General features: G+C 36.6%; 2 protein-coding genes across 6 annotated transcripts; one reads left to right on the forward strand and one right to left on the reverse strand.

Annotated features, from left to right (window-relative positions):
* Positions 1–1,042: 1,042 nt before the first annotated feature.
* Positions 1,043–6,209, reverse strand: LOC111779835. 4 transcript variants are annotated; one of them, XM_023660001.1, is made up of 6 exons: positions 4,135–6,209; positions 2,666–3,661; positions 1,909–2,134; positions 1,682–1,824; positions 1,230–1,525; positions 1,043–1,120 (listed from the first exon to the last, which is right to left on the reverse strand). In XM_023660001.1, coding segments are annotated over exons 1-6 (3,330 nt in total). In that variant the 5' UTR covers positions 5,803–6,209; the 3' UTR covers positions 1,043–1,119. The 4 variants fall into 4 exon arrangements, with proteins under 4 accessions (XP_023515769.1, XP_023515768.1, XP_023515771.1 ...); XM_023660000.1 differs by having other exon boundaries at positions 1,043–1,116; positions 1,226–1,525; XM_023660002.1 differs by lacking the exons at positions 1,043–1,120; positions 1,230–1,525; positions 1,682–1,824 and having other exon boundaries at positions 1,918–2,009; positions 2,090–2,134.
* A 1,629-nt stretch (positions 6,210–7,838) lies between these two features.
* LOC111780069 (protein MICRORCHIDIA 6) lies at positions 7,839–21,981 on the forward strand. Of its 2 annotated transcripts, none has more exons than XM_023660342.1 (20): positions 7,839–8,214; positions 14,081–14,504; positions 14,721–14,795; positions 15,011–15,045; positions 15,360–15,438; positions 15,589–15,678; positions 15,766–15,841; positions 16,079–16,157; positions 17,020–17,148; positions 18,432–18,530; positions 18,612–18,713; positions 18,795–18,941; positions 19,057–19,149; positions 19,804–19,855; positions 19,937–20,048; positions 20,195–20,409; positions 20,490–20,536; positions 21,237–21,310; positions 21,393–21,435; positions 21,575–21,981. In XM_023660342.1, the coding sequence occupies exons 2-20, from the start codon at positions 14,141–14,143 to the stop codon at positions 21,677–21,679; spliced, it is 2,016 nt and encodes a 671-aa protein (XP_023516110.1). In that variant the 5' UTR covers positions 7,839–8,214; positions 14,081–14,140; the 3' UTR covers positions 21,680–21,981. The 2 variants fall into 2 exon arrangements, with proteins under 2 accessions (XP_023516110.1, XP_023516111.1); XM_023660343.1 differs by having other exon boundaries at positions 14,140–14,504.
* Positions 21,982–22,854: the final 873 nt, after the last annotated feature.

Here is a 22,854-nt window from a genome sequence, read left to right on the forward strand (position 1 = left end):
TTTTTTTTTTTTTTTTTTTTTTGTTTCTTCTCTCTTTTGTGTACAGCAATCTTAACTGTACAAATCTGTGGCTAAGAGCCCTCATAGACACGACACAATAATTAGGGACTTGCTTTACCATTGAGGTGATGGCTCGTCGTGTTGACCTCTTGCTAGGGCTCGCTATGCCGGAAGTAAGAGAAACTCCATCCCTCTATAAACAGAGTCATCAGTTCGGAAAGAGAAGTAGAGCCCTCGATCAACCAAGAGAGGTCTAATCCTTCCTGACCATTCCTCATTCAATTGGTTGAGTTCTTGTTTCAAGCATATCCACAACCAAATTTTTAAAAAATAGTACAAAATTTTTCTATAGGAAAATAAATAATAATAAATAAATAAAGAGATAGGGAGGATGAGAGATAAAATGAAGCCTTGGACTATTGAGTCTGTGACACCTCTCATCCGGAGCACGTCGAACAAAACTCATTCAAGTATAGGTGAAATTATTTAATTATTTTACGTTTGACTGATTAAATTAATGCTTAAAAGTGTGATTAACTAATATTATGGAGGATAATTTTGACTTCTCGTAATAATTAAAAAACTCGTGTAGCATAACTGCTAATTAAATCCATGCTTAAAAGTTTCAATAATATTAAGACAGTAGTTAGTTTTTGCAATAAATACAAAACTCATGTACCATAACTCCTTGACAAACGGATAAAGTCATTTATTAAGCTTATCAAGTAAAAAAAAAAAAACAAAAAAACTTTGAAACCGAACTTCAAAAAAGAAAAAAGAAATCATTATATTTTTAAACTAACTATATATTTTTTAATTAGTATTTTGTTTGATATTTTTTTAATTACTATTTTGTTTGAGATCCACTTTATGTCTAATATTCTAACGAACGTTTTGAAATAGGATAATGCAACAACGGTTATATTATGCTTTTTGGGCTTTATAAATAGTTTGCTAAACAAAAGATCTTATACTGTTACAAAGAATGTTTCATTCTCCCCCAAAAAAGATGTGAGATTCTCAGATAATATTATATAAGTACTTTAAAATAAATAGTACGGTAAATAAATAAACGGACATATTGACCACAAAATATTGTTACAATATACATCTTATTGATTATCGATGTGTTATTTATTTTAGCATATATATCCAACAGATTGACAAATGGGGCATTAGAATTATAAAAAAAAAATGGTAGCCCAGACACAAAAAAATAGGCACATGATCAGAGGGAGGTGGAAGGGAGAGAACCCATGACGATGATATTCTCACTGTCTTTATGTTCTTTGGCAAACAGGCCTGATAGAGACCTCAAAGGCGAAATGGAAGTTGATTTTCCCAGAAATGAGTACACACCTCCATTCTCCTCACCATCCGTCCCTAATCCACGGCCTACCTTCCTTGCGAGCCTACCGGTCTCATCGACTCTAAGGCGCGCCCCACAATGACATTTCGTGAGCTTTACAAAGCAAGGTTTATGGAATAAAGATTCACATGAGCCACATTTATCCATCTCAGTTTCCTGAAGGTTTTAAACGCAAAGGGTCATGGAATGCTTGAAGGGAAATTCAAATTCTAACGCAGTCTAGAATAAGTGTAAGGATTTCAGTATATTCAGAATAAGGGAATGTAATTACAAGATGTGGGGGGAGGGGAGGGGAGGGGAGGGGAGGGGTACCTGAAAAGGAAAAATGAGAGACAACGGGGTGCTGCATGCTTGACGAGCACCACATGAAACGCCAGCATCACAGCACACAAGGCATTTCTCCTCTATGTGCTCCAAGATTTTCCTCGAGATGGTCTCCAGTATTGTAGGTAATACTGCAATTTAAGCGTGCACACAAAAAGGTTGAACAGCAGACAATAATATTAAACCAAAACTAGCATAACTAAGTCGAAATCAACCTGCAAATGCCCCTTTGGATAGATCAACAAGGTCTCCAAGTGCAAAAAAATCATTGCTTTCGACAAGATATCTACGGAATCCGAGTCCTCTGTTAATTGACCTACGAAACGGGCAGCGAACATATGAAATCATATCTCCTATTTTTTTCCTCACACCCATAACATGAAGCAAAGCTGGGACCTTTGAGATGAGAGAAGGATTAACCGCACTGACACAAAGCATAGGCTGCCAAAGGAAGTTCAATAAGATGTAAAAAAATTACTTGCCAACGTTCAGTAGAATTTCTACCTACTAGTTAACCAAAAAATGACTACAGATCATATCCAAATGCCATTGACTATAAAATTAGTATGTATTCATTGCAGTAGAAATAAGCAATGAATAACTCATTCCAAATGATTTAACTCTCTCTAGATCATAAATGTCCCTATCTTTTGTTCTTGTTCGACTGTTTTTTTACCAGAACTCTATATCCAAAACACCAAAAAACAGTTAAGATACTAGCCAACCAGCTGACAGTTCAAATTCGACGGCACTATAATTATGCAAGGACAGACAATTTCAACTTTGCTCTCCTCTCCATTTAGCTAGTGAAAAAAAAAACCCCCAGCAGAACACAACTATCTGTTCTGCAGAGCAAAGGCTGTATATACCAATTACTCATATTTCCCAATAAACTTTATATGAACTAAAGAGAACTATCAAAGACAATATAGTTAGAAATGATTAAATGGAAATTTGTTCTGTATAAAATACCTGATCATGTATGGAATCCAAATATGACTTAGCTAACTGAGAAACTGGATACTGAGTGAAGTCCCAATGATGTAAAACTCTTGCTGGTATGACTGCCATCTCATTCGTATGGCATGAAGAGCAAAACATCTGAGAGGTGTAATCACAGACTCGTGGTTTGCCCCATCCAAAACTCTGTACAAAGCCTTTCATCAGAGTTTTCTGATCATCAAAATGTCTATAACATCCAGCACACATATAATGCTGCATCTCCAGTATTTGTTTTGTAGATTTGTACGGTCGAATTTCAACAATTAGTGATATGGAATTCCCCAAAGAGAACAAGTTTTGCGTGTCAGACACACTTGCAGTATCAGGTGATTGAGGTACTGCAGTATCTGATGTAGGAGAGCTGGAGTTTGATTCTTGAGAGGACAAAAACCAAATTAATGGACTCGGATTGGTTGATGAAAATCTTGAATGAAGAATAGAACATAAACACTCTTGAATTAAAACACTTCTTTCCGCAATAATGTCCGGAGATGCACTCCCAAATAACTTTCTTGATCTATTATCAACTGCGGACCAGGGAGAGGGTAAACTCCACCCATGATCAGCAAATGATGATTTCAACTGACAATATAGAGAATAGAAATCTCGGTAGCGGCGTTCAACCTCCCACTGTTTCTTGTCACTCCATACCCTAATTTTGTATACAGTGTACTCCTTCACCCCAACTAGTCTTTCACTGAATGATACATCCCCTCTCTTTTGTCTTGCCCCTATCACTTCAACCCCATCAATTTTCAAGTTTTCTGGGTTACTTGGATCAGAACTGTTAGTGCCTGAAGTAGGTGTAGTTGATCCTCCATCCCTTAGTGGTAAAGATGGTAGTGACTGAGATATCTTATATTTATTAGTAAATCTAGCCCCTGGAGAATCACAAGATTCAAGTAGTATTTCTTCCATTTCGTGAACAACTTCATCATAGAAATCATGTAGCTCAAGTTTTGCTAGCTGCAAGGAAAAAAATTTGCAAGAATGTGAGTGCTTCAAGATAGGTATTCATTTCAAAGCCAACAATTATTGTACTTGTACATCGACCATACACTTGCAGGTGATTGACGACTGCCGGAGGAACAGATATACAATTGCAAAATAAATATAGAATGGACAGATACAATAAGTGAAATGCATTGGATTTATGGCTCCTCTTATCTTTAACAATACACTTCATCAGTGGCATTACGGTCCTTTCATCCCCTCGCGTACAAATACACAAGCGTCTTAAAATGTTTATAGAATATTTCTAAAGATTCATTGGACATAATCTTATAGCTGAGGGAGCGTTAGTGGGACAGAGACAATGTGTTCAATCAGTAACTAGGTGATGATTTAAGATTTTGCACAATTCGAGACAATTTTCAAGGCAAGTAAGAAGTCAAAGCCAATGATAACCGAGCATCATAAACAAAGAAATTTCTACTGACCTCAACTGGCAAAAGATGACCTTTTGATTCAGGTATTGAATTGGAATGTGCCAAATCCTCGCTACAGTCACTAGCATGAGTCGAAAGACGATTAGTTAAAGCAGCACCAAGAGGGTCCATTTTTGTTTTCACATTTCCCAGTCCTTGGCTATCTAAGCCTTGATTCACCGCTCCACCGTTATCTTCGGTTTCTAGAATTTGAGGTTGTGTTACAGAGTTACCATCCACTGTGCACGTGTGCTGCTTTGAAGTAAATTTCTCTGCTCCTGTACCAACTCCAGAAACATTACAAACAAGACATTCACTATTATATGCAGTTTTATCAGCATCTCCTGCGTGATTATTAACAACAAATATATCCTTTGCATCTTGATCTAATTCAACACCGTATGAAAAATCAGCTGCAGTTAAAAAAGTATTGTTTGCAATTTCCTCCAACTCGTCAAAAGACTGGACTTGACAGATCGCCATAGGAATGTCCCGCACTTGAATCACGTCGTTTGGTCTTTCAGCAGTTTGCACAATCATACAATCCCCAGAACTGCAGTTAACTTTCCTCAGAAAATTTGTGCTAGCTTGATCTTCTTTGCAGGCTAAGAGCATCTGTTTTCCACCTTCTCTCGTCATTCCACTACCATCAAGAACACCATTAACAGTCAGAGAAGAGGAATTCAGATTGCACGGTATCCTTTCCTGGAGTGCATCCGCAAAATCATTCCAATCGTCCGAACCGAAAGCAACAGATGAATTGATAAGCAGTGGATTTTCATTTGCCATGTCAGTTTCTGGAAGAATGCGTGCATTATTATGCAGGAAAGTTTCATCCCTATGATCACCATCAGATAAAAAATTATACATTGAATCCTCACTCTCTGAATGCTCGTTCTGGGATCTATCATTTTCCACATCCAATTCACCGTCAGACTTTTTCTCAACCGTGCAAGGTAGAAGACGTTCTTCAAACCTTTGTCCTATTTTCATACCAATCTCAACCGTACTTCCTTCTAAACATCCCATATGAACTGCTTCATTGGTAACATCTCCAAGAACAGCATCCACCTCCGTTCCCGATTCACTGGCTTCTGTCCCTATAATGAAGCCTTCTTTTTCATCTTTGCTGCTCTCTACCTTCTCGGACCGGTTAGTCATATCTACCCCACATAATAAATCCGATGTGCTCTCGACCTTCCAACACAAACCTTCGCCATTAGCTTCAAGTGAATCAATAAGCTCACCCGTACCGTACAAATTCAACCCACTAGACCTATGTTTCGTACTCGGTTCTTCACGAGTGATTTCATCGTGCAGTTCTATCTTTCTATAGCCTACTATATTCGTATCCATCGAATTCATCTCGTTCCCTCCCAAAATGAAGTTCTCCAGGCCGCCATCATCACTGAACCCATAATTCCTCGCATACGCAAATTCAGAATCGATGCAATCGTTAAATACTGTAATCGTGCTGCGCATACTTGGCGTTCCCATTGCTGAATTCGCACTGCAATACCTCTCGAACTCGGAATCTCCGCAGGACGAATACCTCGAAGAAGCTGGCGATGCAACAGAGCAACCATCGACATTCTCGACACCCCAAGGTGAAGATGAATCCAATGGATCGGCAGAGGCGACTTCCGAGAAGCCCTCACAATGTCCGTCTCCATTGATCATTGAAAACCATAAAAATGAACCAAAAAAACTAAAAACAAAACACCGAAAATAGGAAGAACAAAAACTAAAACCAAAAAATCCTACGGAATTAACAAAGAAAACCTCCAATCAATTGTATCACGCTCATTAGAAACCAGATTGCCAACACAATTGCAAGCCGAACCTAATATTTGTAGAATCATAGCCAATCGTGGAATCAAGGTATTCGCAAAAAAGTTCGATTCAACGTCGATAAGAACAAGATAATAACTAAATAGAACAAAAATCACCGACGGGATTCAAATTGAGTGAGGCTAAGGTGATGGCTAAAACAGAGAAGGATACGTAAAAAGGCAAATGGGAGAGGTAAAAGAATTTCAGGGTCGGATTCGTTGGCCACGAAATGCAGTTTTTCCCTCTTTTTTTTCATTCTCTCTTGCTTTTCTTTTGACAGAGAGATTATGGCCACGTCATCAAATCCTGCACACACAAAAAAAAAAAGAAAAAAAAAAAAAGGTAAAACCCGGTCTTACCCGCGGTTTTGAGTCATTAGCCAAGTGGAGACAAAAGGATCGAGGTTAGCGTTGATTTGTTTGTTTTTTATTTTATTTTTTTAATTGCATTGTTAATTTTGGCATGAGTAAATTACAAATTTGTCCTTCATAAATTATTTTATTTTAGTACGTTTCTTTTATATATGTGTAAGTTCATTTTCTAATTAATTTAATATGTTTGTAAGAACTAAATTTTAATATGATCTGTGGGCCTAAAAAATGTTTTTTATAAAGAATCGAACAACCGTTAACTAGAAGAGCAATATTGGCACATTTAGCGGTTTATGTGGATAATGACGACTCAACATATGAGGTTGACACCGCCACTTGGCTGACCTTCGCAATTCATCTTTTTACTTATCCCTAATTTTCTTTGTGGGTGACTTCGGGTTTTGAAGCTGCAATTGAGAAATACATAGCTTTGAAGTTTCTCTTCACCTGTACATGTATGGCTCTGTGATTAAATTTTTTTAATTCTTTCTTCTTGCTCTTGCTTGTGAACTCCTATGGCGTAGTTGTGGGGTTGAAGGACAAGCATCGACGTTGCTAGACTGTATGCAACAATTTGTTTCGCGCTCCTCTTTAATGGAAATTTTCTTAGGTCTCTGGAGAACGAATTGTTGGAGAGGATATTTAGGATGGTGAGCTATCAAAAACAAGTAAAATGAGAGGTACCTGAATAAACATGTATCATATTTTAATCGGACGCGCGCACACATACACTTGCGCCACAAACCGTGCATTGGTCTATGAGAACAACCTTCACTCTTAGAAGCAATAAGTAACATAACTATGCCATAGACAGTGTAGATGAACGTCGGGCCCATCAAGTGTTGAATCCAAGTATGAATCCTAGACATAAGCATTGCAAACGTCTTCCAGTAAGGTGTGGTTTGATGACGAACCAAGAACATAAGTTGGTAAACACGTGACACCTGAGTAAACGAGGGTGCATAAAAGAATGAATATTACATATGAATGAGAGCGATTACGAGTATATGATAACTGATAAATATTTAAAATAATTGAAAGTTACTATTTATATCAACAAGGTACATGTTTATTTTCGATAGTTGGATTATAAGACGTAGGGGAATGCTAGGGCCATCCTGATCCAAATTTTTGGCACGATCATCAAAATGATGATTAATAAATATTTGAAATAATTAAAAATTAATATTTATAGACGAAGAGCTAATCATGAGAATCATTTTCACTTTAGAAGCAATGTACATACATAGCGAATCATAGATGAATTCCATGACAATCACATGCAAATTTGTGATTCTAATTATTAATTATGAAATATTACCTAAATGTTAGGAAAATCAAATATCCAATATAAATTTAAATTTACAGTAAAATTTAACTTCTGATTATTGATCATGAAAAAATCGAAATTTAGTAAAATTATTGGGTGCAAAAGACAAAAATAAAGATTCTTCTCGAAGATTCAACTATAAATATTATAACTCATAACTTTTGCCCTAGATGTCGGTTTCACCCTGCTGTTCCGCCGCTTGCAAGCGTTCAAACCTCTTGATCGCTCTCTTCTTCATCCGCCGGTCGCTGGACGGCATGCGTGCAAATGTCAGCTGCTCTCTCCAGTCGCATCTCGCCGGATTGTCTTTGAGTAGTATTGTTTGACATTACTGAAAACGTCATTTCTTTCTTATTTATCGTCGTTTGTTCAATCCGACCATCGGAAGATTGATTCTAGACTGGAAATTGGCTGCTCACTTCATCTCCAGGCGCTTCATGCCGTTCGTTATGCTTCTCCCATAGCAGAAAGCAAACGTCCAGCGGCTAGAATTGCCGCTTGCCCTAAAGATAGGCTTTCTAGTCTTTCTTTCACGACAAGTTCAATTTCTTCATTAAGGTTCGTGCTCTCTCTTACGATCCCACACCAATTATCACACTAATTAGTATTTCAAAGGTTGATCATTCGATCTCCTACCTTTTTAAATGAAAAATGGGCTCACTCATATACTTTTTAGGAAGATTCCTAGTAGGTCACCAAATATTGAATTATTATAAGCTAAGCACACTTAACTTTAAAGTTCATGTTCTATCAAAAATTACAATTTGCTTGTAATTTTCTTTTAGGGGACTCAATTATCAAAACTCTAAAGTTAAGTAGGCTTAGTTTGAAGCAATCTTATTTTGGGTAACCTCCTAAAGACTTTGGGTAACCTCCTAAAAGACCTGTGAGTGAGGAAAAACCGTGCGGAAAAGGTCTGTGGGGAGAATCTTTACTCTTAAAAGCGATGGTATGACTTGTTGCAGGGAATGCCAAGATCAATAGATGTCAAATTAGATTCCAAAATATTATTTGAACCATTGCCATCGGGTGTTACCCCTTCGTTTGAGCGGTAACTTTGGCAACATCCCCCATGGAAATATGTTTTACTCTCAACTTGAGGAAATATTATCACCTTTGTTAACATCTCTACTCTTCTTGAAGCACCACCAAACTAGAAAGTTTTCAAGGAAACTCGTCTTGTTGAATATGTGCTTTGGGTGGAGAAGATATCTAATCTTTAAGGACATTATGTCGAGATTGTGAAGTTTGGAGTGAATGGTGGGTTAAATATACTCATTTGTACCCAATTGGGAGATTAAATTTGGTTGGACATCCCTCTCAAAGACCTCAATCGTCACCAATCTACCACCATTAATTCCAACTCATCTTGCAAAGATATATCTATATATATATATATATATATATTTTTTTTTTTTTTTTTGTAGGAGATAATATCTATAATAGCCCAAGCCCATCGCTACTAGATATTATCATCTTTAGACTTTTCCTTTCGAGGTTTTCCTCAAGATGTTTAAAACGCGTCTACTAGGGAGAAGTTTTCACGTCCATGTAAGGTATGCTTCGTTCCCCTCTCCAACCAATGTGGGATCTCACAATCCACCCCCCCTTGGGGGCCTAGAGTCCTCGTTGGCACGCCATCCGGTGTCTGGCTTAGATACTATTTGTAATAGTCCAAGCCCACTGCTAGCAGATATTGTTCTCTTTTGGTGTTCCTTTTCGAGATTCCCCTAAAGGTTTTTAAAACGCGTCTACTAAGTCGAGGTTTCCACACACTTATAAGGAATGTTTCGTTCCCCTCTCCAACAAATGTGGTATCTCACAATATCACTGATGATTGAAATTTACAAAAAGGATGTAATATCCATGATGTTTACAAAATTCCTTCCAATTTACAGTGAAAAAGATATAATTATAGAAAGTAACAATATTAGACAGTTTACGCCAAGAGATAGCTTGATAAACAACAGTGTCGAAGAGTTTTGTACAAGTCTGTGTCTTTTCCGCGAATATTCTTTGATTTTTTTCTTTCCACAGATTCGGAAAGAAATTCACGTTGAAGTTTTCTTGCAGTAGAGTTTTTGCATTCTTGAAAAGTTGGTACATTAAGACCATGTCCAACAAATCCTTTACCTCCCTTGGAATTGTGAGATGCCATTTGAAGATATTGAGAATCGTTTTCCTGAAATTCTGAGCATATCTACATTGCATAAAAAGTGGTTATGTTTATTTTTTTTCTTGCATAATGGGACTCCAATTTGGAAATAGAGTCAGGTAAGACATTCTTTTTTGTAGATTTTCTCTCGTGCTAAAGACTTTATGCACTATTTCTCAAAGAAAGAACTTCACTTTTTTAGGTGATGTAATTTCCATACTATCTTTGCTAGTGTAGAATTTATTACTTCTACCTTTTTTCCTATGTTCATCATCAAGAATTTTGTAGTTAAGACCTCGTCAATGCTGGGAAGCCAGTCAATGAGTTTGCTTTATTTGACAATATCATTGTGGCAAGGTTAAGACATTCGGCTCATTTGCTCCCTTATCCTCTAGGTTCCTACCACGCTTTAGATTCCAAAATTTTGTTGACAAATTTTATGTTTCTTTGATCGTGACTCTTTTGCTGTGAGAGAGTCGGTACAAAAGTGGGTACTGCAAGGCTAGCGTGGTGTTTTCAACCCATGGGTCGATCCAGAATGATGTGGTTCCTCCATCACTCATCCCATGGCGAATTTGGTTCGTGATGAGGTTTTGATGTTTCTTTATGTACTTTCAGTGTCTTTTGCAGAAGATAGAAGATGGAGGGGGTTGATTTTTGCCTATAGTAATATATTTAGGCTTTCTAAGTTTTCTCCACAAGACATTTTTTCTTTTTATATCCTAGCAACTTTTTATGGCATTTCGAATAGAGACGTGTAGCAAGTGAGGATTTTGGATAGTTTGGCTTGTAATAGTGTGGGTCGTTCGCCTTTTGAAGTATAATAACATGATGATCATGTTGGCAACCTTCTTTCTATTTTTTCAATAATACTCTTCCATAAGGTAAAAAGTTTGTGGTTTCCTTTTAAGGGTAATCCTAGGTACATATTTTTGCATTCACCCTTTTTACATCTGTATATGTTAGCCAATTCTTCAATAGTCTACTGATGGCCATATTCTATATTTTTTTTGGAGATTGATATTTTGTCCAAAGAATCCTTTGATGGTTTTTACTGTCTTGATCACGTTTTTTTTTATTTTTTATGGAAGAGACATTTGTCAAGTCAGAAAATAGGATTGTGTCATCCACGAACTAAAGGTGGTTGATGCTTATGGCTTCGTTGTCAATCTGTAAACCTTTTATCTGCATTTTGTACTTTGCTTGTCTGTGGGTGACTGAGATAATCCATTACCATCTTGAAAAGAAAAGGGGACAGTGGATCCCCTTGTCTAAGACCTTGTGTGACAAATCTCTTCCTTCTTGGTCTTCCATTGATGATGATGGAAAAGTTTGTGGATGAGATGTATCCTTTTATCCACCCTGCCATTTTGAGCCAAAGCCTTCTACTACAAGAATGTTTCGAGGAAAGTCCAATTGACCTTGTCGAAGGCCCTTTTCAAGTCAAGTTCGAGAAAATTTCATTTGCCATGAGAGATGCATCGAGGATTTGTCGCCTCTCTACGAAAGCTGCTTGTTTCCCAGTAATTGTGAAAGGGAGAACCTTTTTGGATGTTCTTATAACACCCTTGCTATGCTTTTATATAGTCCAGTTGTTATACTTATAGGACAAAAGTCTGCAACAATGCAGGCATCTAGTTTCTTTAATTATCTAACAAATGCATGTCTCGTTTAGGTTGCCATGGATAACTCCATTCTTAAAAAAAGAATCTTGGAACACACTCATGATATTGGCTCTCAGAAATTTCCAACATTTTTAAAAAAATTCTAAGACACATCTTTCTGGCTCTTAGAAAGTTTTTGAAGATACTTTTTAGGCCAAGCCTTCAAGGTCACCACCTAGACATAACTTCGGTACTCCTTTGACGTCCTATGCGTAGAATTTTTTTTTAATATTTTAATATTATTTTTATTTTTAAGCCAACTCTTTCATGATGATTGGGTTGAGGTTTGAAGAGCCTTGCAACAATAAGTCAACAATTTTGGGTCCATCAACCCTTTACAATCGGACAAGGCCATACTTGCAGTTGAAGATAAATATCAAAGATTGTGGTGGGACGTATATGGGGAAATTGGGCAATGGAGCTAAGATGTTTGCTTTAAGTATCTTAAAGTCCCACTTGTTTCGAGGATGGATGAAGGTTTGAAATTTACCAATTGACCAATGGTGCATGGAGGTGTTCAAGAACATCGGTGGTGAATGTGGAGGTTATATCAAGATTGCCATCATAATAGACATGATGTAGGTTAGCATCAAATTTAAGGGATTTTCTTTTTGGTTTTTTTTTACCCGTCACTGTCGTCCCGTCGTCCCATCTTCAGCTTGCTCTATTGTTATTGTCAATATTGACACATTTTTTTTTGTCGTTAATCATTCGGTCAAGTTTTTGATTGCATGGCAAAGCACCTCTTATGGCGGAAGAAGTAGTCTCACTATGTGTCACCATTGGATCCTCTTGCATTACTCACATGTTGGTTCCAAAATCTTGCACTTTTCCTCAAGAATAGGCTACTCACGCTTCTTACCATCAAGTCTCAGACCTTAACCTTAAATTTGACTGTTGTATCAAACATCATAATGGATGATTGTCCTCCCAAACCTTCCCCTCCCCTACTAGCACAAAGCATAATTTTTAACCCTTGTACACGGCAACTCAAAAAGGATGCCATGCCTTATAAGTCATATTGTCCCTCTAACCTACTAGTTTAGTCACTTCAACTTGTTTCACCTACTCGACGCTAGCCCCATGGCTCCTAGACTTGACCTAGCTTACTGATTAACTCAAAATATATTGAAACGCCCCATACCCGTGATTTGTATTAGGATTCAAATTTTGGATACGGTGCCTGTGTTCCTCAACATTTTCCTGCATTCTTTATGACATGGTCATGTTACTTCTTGCTTTTAAAAGTGAAAACTATTCACATTAACCAACATAAGTCCTTTCAGCATGCTTTGTCTTGGCTCTTATGTTGTCTAAGAAAATTTCCAAGAGGTCATGCAACATAGAATTTCTCAAGCACACTTAACTTTGGAGTTCTTATGATCGAGTCACCGAAAAATAAGGTGCACATTGTTGGTATAGACAATAATTTTCAATTCTTTTATGCGTTTCTCATCCATTTCATCTTCAGGATTGTTCTCATTCGGATGTGGCATTGGTTCGTTCGTGTACTCCTCCTTTACTCGTGTCACATACCCACTGTCTTTCGCCTTGGTTCGTCCCTGAACCACATCCTACTAGGAGAAGTATTGCTCTTACATCATTTTGTAATGCCTCTATGTCCTGGATTTGGACCAAATTCGAAATTCGAAATCGATATCTATTTGCCCTGACATTCCCTTGTATCTCTCGTGACATGATCACTTTACTTCTCGCTTCTAAGAGTGAAATTATCTCCACAAATCAACATGAGTCATTTCAACAAATTTTGTATTCACTCACATGCTTCTTAGGAAAGTTTTCTTGGGGTCACCCAACATAGAATTGCTTCATATAGAACTCTCTTAACTTTGTAGTTTTTATGATTGAGCTACCGAAAAGGAAGGTACATTTTGTTGGTACAAGTAGTAGCTTTCAATTTTTTTAAGCTTTCTTAGTCATCTTATCCTCAAGATCGCTTTTATTTATGCCCAAGGCTTTGTCTATCTTCATGTACCAAAGAAGATCTTAACCAGCTTATACGGTCCATCCCTTATCCCATTAAGGCAAGAATTTTGTATGGGAGCTTTGTCATTCTTGTATCAACACTGAAGCTCTTAGGGGTGAACTACATGGTTATACATGTATCCCAGCTATTCCATGCTAAAGCTTACTCTTCTAGTTTCTTTATGCAAGACACAGCTCTATGCTAGAGCTTAGTCTTCTAGTTTTTTATGCAAGACACCTCTGGATTGAAATTAACAAGACTTGGTGCCATGATGATATCTCTACTCTTGTCTCTCTATTTCTTTTGGCATTTCCAAAATGACCAAAGGATCCTTTGGCTTAATCACGAGCTAGCATAAGTCAAATGTTTGAAAGAGAGAATTACAAATGGATCTCGTGAACTCACATCCCCAAAGAATGTGGTCCAAGTCGCCCCCTGCCTTCCGACCAAGAATATGACAAAATGGGCAAACTAATGAGGGCAACTCTCTCTAAAGCCAATTTTATGTTTTGGTTAATTTACCTGTGGATAAGTTTTTTCAAGCCTCATGCTTTGTATCTTCTTTGAGTCCTCTTATGCACAACTACAAACTAATATCATGTTGTTAATGTTTATTAGGATACACGTGTGGTAGCACTTTTGGCTTGACTAGAACAACCCTTCTGTGTCTTGCTCAGGATGATATCAGCTGACATTGTGGACTTGTCAAGTGATGATGAGGAAGGATCAAACCTGAAAGCCGTGAAGTTGGAGCCAGATGTTGTTGGGGCTGTGATGCTACCAAAAGAGCACACGAAGAAAAATGTCATCAAACATGAAAAACCAAATACTGAATTTGTCAGTCAAAGATTTGATGAAAATAGGAGCCCCAATGTTTTGAGTGCTGGTCAAAGTAGCTCTAGTATATTGGATCAGGTGCCATCTCCAGCTGATGATTCTGGCCTTACATCCCCATCTCCCTTGTGTCCTGCACCAGTTTGTCGACAGTTCTGGAAAGCTGGCAACTATGATGATGCAGTTGCTGCTAAAGTCACTGTTCAAAGTACTATTCCATTTTTCCATATCAGATTCACCATATTTTAGTTTAAATATTGTGATTTTTCCCAGTTTTATTATGGTCTGAAAAATCATCTTATCTTGGATCGGAAAAATAGTAGTAATTTCAAAGTAATGCAGGATTGAACTTTTTATTTAGATGGCCTTGTGAGGAGCCATTGGATTCACTTTTGTTTCTGATGGTCTTTCACCTTGATGGCAGGTTCCAAAGGCCATCTCCATGTCCACCCTATGTTCCTTCATTCGAATGCTACTTCACACAAATGGGCCTTTGGAGGTATTGAACTGTTTTGTTTGTTTACATTTTTGTATGTATTTTATTTGGTGAAATCAATTCAATTAGCTCAATCCTCTTTTGATCGCTTGATGAAAAAATACAAATCAGCGTTCAAGGAGACAATCTCCCAATTGTTTCTTGACATCAAACATCCTTTCTATTCAGTTGTTTCTTATAAATAAATAACCAAAATTTCTTTTTATTTCTGTTTCCAGCTGTTGCAGAGCTGCTTGATAATGCTGTTGATGAGGTGATTTTCTTGCACGAGTCTTTTTGCAATATACTTGTTTAATTTTAATTAAAATTTATTAAACAAGGTTTTTACTTTGGATATTATCTTATTTTTCTTGGTTGACCATTTTTCCATTTCTCTTCCCCTCCCTGTAGCCCCACCTTTCTAAATAAAACTTTGATTCGGCATATTTTTCACTATATTTCAAGTGCTTGTTGATCACTTATTAATTGCAAATAAAGCACTTTCGGTTTTAATCTTATTAAATTGAGGTATTGGTGTGTTTTTCTGTCTACAATTAAATTCTTACTCTTATTTTATGTAATGGATAGATCCCCAATGGAGCTACCTTTGTCAATGTGGATAAAATCTTGAATGCAAGAGATGGAAGTCCTGCTTTGTTAATTCAAGGTACTGTCATCAAATTGTCCCCATGCATTTTGGTATCAAGTTTATATTTTCTATTAGGTTACCCTTATCATTTAATCTGTTCAACTTTGCTATATATGTAGATTAGACTGCCTAATAGTTACACTTTCAAAATTTGACCACTTTTTCTAGATGATGGAGGTGGAATGGATCCTGAAGCAATGAGGAGGTGTATGAGTTTTGGATTTTCAGATAAGAAGTCAAAATCAGCTATTGGACAATGTATGGAAATTTGCAATCATTTTATAAGCTTACATTTTAAGCTCTTTCTTCCCTATTGCATTTATTGGTTCACTTGTAGCCTTCCAGATGGAAATGGTTTCAAAACAAGCACTATGAGACTTGGTGCAGATGTCATTGTCTTCAGTCGACACGTGAATAATAGGTTTGGCTCCAAATTTGATGTGTTTTACAAATTGTACACATGAATATCTTAGTATTGGCTATAAACGGTGGTATATCTTTTAACGATCATCAAATGTCTCCATCTCATTGATTTGATAGATGATTGTGAATAATATACTTATATTTTTTATTCTTTTTTGTAACTTATTTGATAAAATGGGATTAACGCTAGACCTTTTTTCCTTCTTTTAAATGAGGTTCATTTTCCATGTTTCAGGGTATCAACGCAGAGCATTGGTCTTCTATCCTATACATTTTTGAGCCGTTCAGGCTACAACAGAATTGTAGTGCCTATGGTAATTTCACTTTCTCATTAAACAGTTCTATGTAGCTTATATCTTTTTCTGGCTATTGTTTCGTCATTATATTTGGTTATGCGTTGAAGTTAATTTTTTAGTCTGCTTCAAATGCTATGTTACCATTGTGATGTTTTGCATGTTCGAGGAAAAAGATGAACAATAAAAACTTATATCCAGCTGAGGGTATGGCATCTAGCATCATAAAAAAGCCGTCTTAGCATAAATCGTAAGAACTTTGCTTTGTCTTTAAAGGGGTGGCCACATGAAACCTAATATAGGGGTTTTTGCTAGCGTAATTAAAATCCAATGAATCGTGAATGTATGAGAAAGAGCCTGGCAACAAGAGGAGAAGGCAACGAATGTAAATGTTATGATGGGGCTGGAAAGAAGTTTTCAAATCTTTGTTTAGGGGATCTCAGGTTATTAAATATTTCGAGAGGTTGATTATAATTTTTTTGTGGGAAGGGGGGTCGACGTGGGAGGAGGTTCTTGTTTAGTTTAGTAGGAGGTGGTCTTAAAGCCTATTGACCTTGGATGTTTGGGTATTGGGAGTTTTAGATTACGTCACGAGGCTCTTTTGACCAAATGGTCGTGTCTGTCTTCATTGAGATCGATACATTGTGGTATAGAATGGTTTTTTCTAGGTATGATTCTCACCCTTTTTGAGTGGGCTTCAAGTGGGGAGTCGAGGGGCCTGTAAAAACATTTGGATAGCTATCTCTTCGGGTTTTTCTTTTTTTTTTCCTTCTCAATTCATTGTTCCTCCGTTGGGATGACCTTAGTATTTGTTTCTTGTGGGAGTGCCATTTCGCGAACTACCTTGGGGATTGTTGGGTGATGTTTCTTGTTTGTACTGCAGGTAGATTATGAATATAACAAAGCAAGTGGCAAAATGGAAATTTTGCATGGCAAGGAGCATTTTATGTCTAACCTTTCCATACTTCTGCAGTGGTCGCCATACTCATCAGAAGCTGAACTTCTTAAGCAAGTAAGATGTTTTCAACTGCCTTTTGTTCCCTAATTTAATCTGGATTCTTAAGCTTGTTTTGACATTGAACTACATTGATTTTGTTCTAGTTGCTGTAGAACCAAGATTAGCCTTGAAAAAGAATAACTTAGTTTCATCCTAATCCTTTCCCTTTGCGTTGAATAATCTGGAGTTTTTTTTCGATCCAGTTCATAGATTTTCTTTTACAGCATATACATGCAAGATCCTCCTTTTCGTACTCATATCATGGCCGCACAACAGATGAATTACGTTCTTTGCGTTTTTTCAAACAACTCATGACTTGTAAATTTCCAAACAAGAACTCCTGACATTTATGTAATAGCGATGGAGGAATATATGTTCAGCATTTTCCTTGGTGCCATGACATAAAACACTAGTTTTCTTCTTAATCTTTTTTAGTATTCGATCCTCTAAGAAACATTGTCCACAGGGGAAAAACTTTCTTCGGCAGCCTTCCAGATTGCTATCTGCAATTTTAATTTTTTTTATTTTTTATTGTTATTCTTACTTTATATGTTGTTTTTGTTTTAATAAAGAAACAATAGACCAGAAGAATAAAATAACACCTTCCGATCTAATTTAATGTTGAAAGTAGAATTGTTACAAAAGACTTGTTATTGCTACGCCAATTGGAAGTCACGGATTGAACAAGCTCACACAAATTAACAAAAATTGAACTTATCTTTAAAGATTCTGTCATTGCTCTCCTTCCAAATAACCCACAAAATAGCCTTGACCATAACACCGTAGTTATGTCTTTGGAAGTTACGCCAATTGGAAGCTGACTAGGACTTCCCTTAAAGCTGATTTTTTATTTAAACTTCTATCCCGGTGGCCTCTTGAAAGATCTTCCTTACGGCAGCATGTTGCTTTATTTTCATTATTATCCCCATGAACAATATTGCTTTTGATGATGCCTCCCAAGTTTCTTATCTCTTGGTAGTACAAGGGACAGTATCTTCCTTACACACCATTGATTAGGGTTATAAAACTAGTGTCTTTTTCTTTCACTGTCTCTCCTTAACATCATATGAAGGTGTGAAAATTCAAACTAATGAATAATTTCTATAGTGTATTTGTGTATGCTCTAAAAACTTGCAAGTTGTAAGGTATGCTGTATTATTTTGCCATTGAACATCTTTAATTGTAAGGAAATATTTTAGCAGCTCTCTAGTACAAACCAATTTTGATGGCTATTTTTTAAGCTATTGAAAGCTTCTCAATGGTGCATCAACATATGTACATTTTGACTCTGATGGCAGTTTGATGATATTGGATCTCATGGCACAAAAGTAATCATCTATAATTTGTGGTATAATGGAGACCGCAGAATGGAGCTGGACTTTGATACAGATCCAGAGGTTCAACTGCATCCTTTTGTTTTTCTTCTTTTAATTGACTGTTTAATTAATTGGGAGGATTTTTCTATTCTGTGGTAACAGGACATTTACATTGGTAGAGATATTAAAAAAATTGACACTCTCTGTGCATCGAAGGCAATCTGTGAGCAGCACATTGCTAATCAATTGCAATATTCTCTTCGTGTAAGCTTGAGTTGCAAAATGAATATTACAGCTCCATTTTTGTAGGACTCAAGTTTTGTACTTACACTCGATGCTTCTCAGGAATATTTATCCATCTTGTACTTGCGGATATCAGAGAATTTCAAAATAGTATTGCGTGGGAAGGCTGTTCTGCATCGTAATCTTGCCGATGATCTCAAATTTATCGAATACATTTTGTATAAGCCTCAATGTGGTGGATTTGTAGAGGTAGTGTTAATCTTTTAGTCATGTTTGTTTGTTTGTTTTTTACTAATCTTTTGTCTGATAACTGCTCCAACCCTCCTCTTTTGGTATATGGTAATGTAGTAATTTTACTATTCAGGGTGTGGTTGTTACTACAATTGGGTTCCTGAAGGAGGCCCCACATGTCAATATACACGGTTTTAATGTGTACCACAAAAATCGTTTGATTCTGGTAAGTTTCCTTTCACTTTTTGTTCTTCACCTTTTTCTAACCAAAAGCATATCATCGTTCCTCCCCCTTCCTCATTTTAACCATTAGAGCTTCTTTTCTTTTTATTTATTTTTTTCCATTTCATATGTTTCTGGCTGATTTTCTTTTTCTTATTAATATGTTAGTTCTTTGTTTAAAAATGAGTATGGTACTTCTTTTTCAATATTTAAGCTAAAATTTTAAAATTTTCTTCATGATCATTGATCAGGCACAACGCCCATTTCTTTCTCATCTTTGGCACTTTCAGATCTTACTATTTCTCGTTACTTGTGTATTGGTCTGTATAGATTGGTGTAAGATTCAATCCTGGTTCTTTCTTTGTATATATTTTTATGAAAATAAAGATGATATTATTACATCAAATATCTTTTAAAAATAGATGCTACCTTTGAAATATATGTTAATCATGCTATTGTGGAAGTAATCTATTCGAATTCTATAAACTTTTGTGAAAATTTCTCATAATTCCTTTATTGTCTCTTACAATCTAACATCATCTTTTAATTGCCTGCATATGTTTAATTCTGTGTATAGATTAATTATGGGTTATTATTCCATATTTGGTTTTACATTTACGCAATGCATCAAGCTAATTCCTTTTTATGTCATTTGCAGCCGTTTTGGAGGGTTGTGAGCTATTCAGACAATAGAGGAAGAGGCGTTGCTGGTAGGGCATTTGCTTTCGGAATTTCCTTTCTTTTTGACACGTGAGCTGATGATGGTCATTGATATTCGTCTATATCTGAAGGTGTTCTCGAAGCAAATTTTATTGAGCCTACACATAATAAACAAGACTTTGAGAGAACTTCTCTTTTCCAGAAACTTGAAACTCGTTTGAAAGAGATGACTTGGGAGTACTGGTATGCTAATTGCTAAAAATTTAAGGCGATGAAGACCAATTTGTTTCCATTTCTGTAATTTGATTAATGGAGACATTCGTAACTTGGCTTTAGTATTTTTTAGGAGTGTTTCGGTCACCCCATCATTTTTCCTAATTATTTGGCAGGGATTATCATTGTGGACTCCTTGGGTATTGTGTTAAGAAACAACTTCGCGTGACATCATCCTCACAGATACCATCCAGCATCACTGTACCTGCTGGTACAGAAAATCCTCACATATTGAAACAATGCTTTCCAGTTACGGTCACAGAGGGTAGAGAAAGAGCACGTGGGAGGTCTGAACAATGTACACTGGAAGCACAGGGAAAATCTAGAGAAGGTACCTTGTTAGTCCAACATCTGTTCTTCACATTATTTAATGTCCTCTTTCTATTGTTCTAAAGCTTTTTGTTGGTGCAGGAGTATGTAACAAAAGAAAGGCAGATGTTTTGGTAGAAGATGAACAGGTGAAATGGCTTTGGACAAATTATTCTGCATTTTTTATTATTTTTCACTTTAGCTCATCGTTTCCCTTTCCATTGTGTTATTCAAGTACTCTCTATGTAAGTCATGCAAGTGTAATGGGCTGTGCAGATATTGTCCTCTTTGGACTTTCCCTCAAGGTTTTAAAACGCGTATGTTAGGAAGAGGTTTCTACATCCTTATAAAGAATGTTTCGTTCCATTCTCCAACCAATGTGGGATCTCTCGATCCACCCAACTTTCCCTTAGGGACCCGACGTCCTCGGTGGCACACTGTGCAGTGTCTAGCTCTGATACCATTTGTAACTGCCTAAGCCCACAGCTAGCAAATATTGTCTTTTTTGGGCTTTTCCCTCCGAGGGGAGCCCCTCAAGGTTTTAAAATGCGTCTGTTAGGAAGATGTATACCCACCTTTATAAAGAATTTTTCGTTTCCCTCTCCAACCAACGTGGGATTGGACTCTTTAGCTTATTGTGTTTTATCAGTAGTAGTTGGCCTTCCTATTCCTATCTATAAACGTCCTATCCATCAAGCTAGTTCTGTTTAAACCAAAGTAGGAATTGATAATCACTTCCTGCAGTGGTTCTTTTCTTTGCATCATATTTTAAATGCAAACAATTTGGACATCGCTATTTTTCAACTTTTATATGAGAAACAAATTAACTTCAATGTTTTGTCCTTGCAGTCTGTTCGTGCTAATCAACCGAAAAATCAGCAGGCTATTATTTTGTTGGAAGAAAATAGGAAGCTCCGTGCAAAGTAAGTTAATAGAGGAAGTATATTTTGATGGTTCAGAAATAAACTTGTTTAAAACTCACTAATTTTTCCCCTTTTTGTGTAGATGTTCAGACTATGAAAAGCGGAAGGAAGAACTTAATCTCAAGGTATAAAGTGGAACGGTTTTCAAATGATCGTTTTAAACTAGAACTCTCTGTTTTGACCTTGTAGTAAGTTGAAAATATGCTATTGTATGGACTTCTTATCTTATTCGCCAGAAAATTCCTGTAATTGTCACATGTGCAGGCAACGCAAATTAGGAGCGACGTACGGGAAGTCAAACTCGAGATCCAGCGGCTGTTGGATGAGTTAAAATCTATGGAAGCAGTGAAGGTTGAAGGCATTGTATAAATGTACAGTCATTGGGTTCACTTTTTGTGTGTGTTTAGGCCCTTTGGAATTGGATAACATAACCCTGTAGCTAAAAACCAAGAAATATGATGATATAGTTTCTATACATACATGGCCGCCTACCCTTCTTCCCATGGCCATCTATATGGGACTCCCCCTTCATTTCCCCCTCAGCTTTGAAAATAGTTTCCTACAATTTGTTTTTGTGGCTATCGTATGTCGGTTTCCTTGACGGGAAAATTTCCCACTTGTACAGACATGAAAATCCACCTTGTAATACTAACCAAAATTTCTAACATTCTTGTTACTTATCACTGTTATTGGTATATATATATGAATTGGGCATCTTTTTTCATTTATGGTTTTCATTGTTTTCTAAATATAAATAAAAACTATATGTTGTGATTTTAAGTAGAGATCTATGCCAACTCATTCTGTTCGACATCTTCGTTGAAAAGGGAAAATGTACCTTCTCTCTATCCTCTCTTTTCTTTTCGGTCGGGATGGATTTTGAACCTTTACAGGAGAATCAAATTTAACTGGATGGATTTTGAACCAAATTTAACTGGATGGATTTTGAACCTTTACAGGAGAATCAAATTTAACTGGATGGATTTTGAACCTTCACAGGAGAATCAAATTTAACTGGTTCAAGAAGAGGAAAGAGAGAAGCCAAAACAATACTAAACTAGCCGTTGACTCTTATTTTTTAATATATATTTTAAGGTTAAGACTATTATTTAAAGCTTTCAAATTCGGGGTATATACTAATTATCAAATTATTTTTTAAATTAAGAAATAATTCTAACAATTTTTCATTTACATTCTAACAATTTCTCACTAGATATGGTATGGTGCTTATATTTTAAATTTCCAATGTTGTAAAATTATACATTAAATATTCTTCCAACATACTTTAAAAGGAAGAAATAAATTCTGACCGTTGATTTCGACGATTCCCTGGTTTTACGCAAAATTGACGGTTGGATTCCAGAATTAGATTTGGATTGAGTTCCTCTTTTGGAAAGGATTGTCTTTCCATTCTATTGGCACTAAAACGCAACGTTTAAAATTAAATTAAATTAAATTTAAAAAATAAAAAAACAAAAACAAAGAAGTGCAAGTTGGCAAGTTGCTCACATGACATGGTCGGGCAGGGGCAGGGGCAGGGGCAG

Source organism: Cucurbita pepo, chromosome LG18 (genome assembly GCF_002806865.2).
Source record: "Cucurbita pepo subsp. pepo cultivar mu-cu-16 chromosome LG18, ASM280686v2, whole genome shotgun sequence".
In the NCBI taxonomy this organism is placed as follows: Eukaryota; Viridiplantae; Streptophyta; class Magnoliopsida; order Cucurbitales; family Cucurbitaceae; genus Cucurbita; species Cucurbita pepo.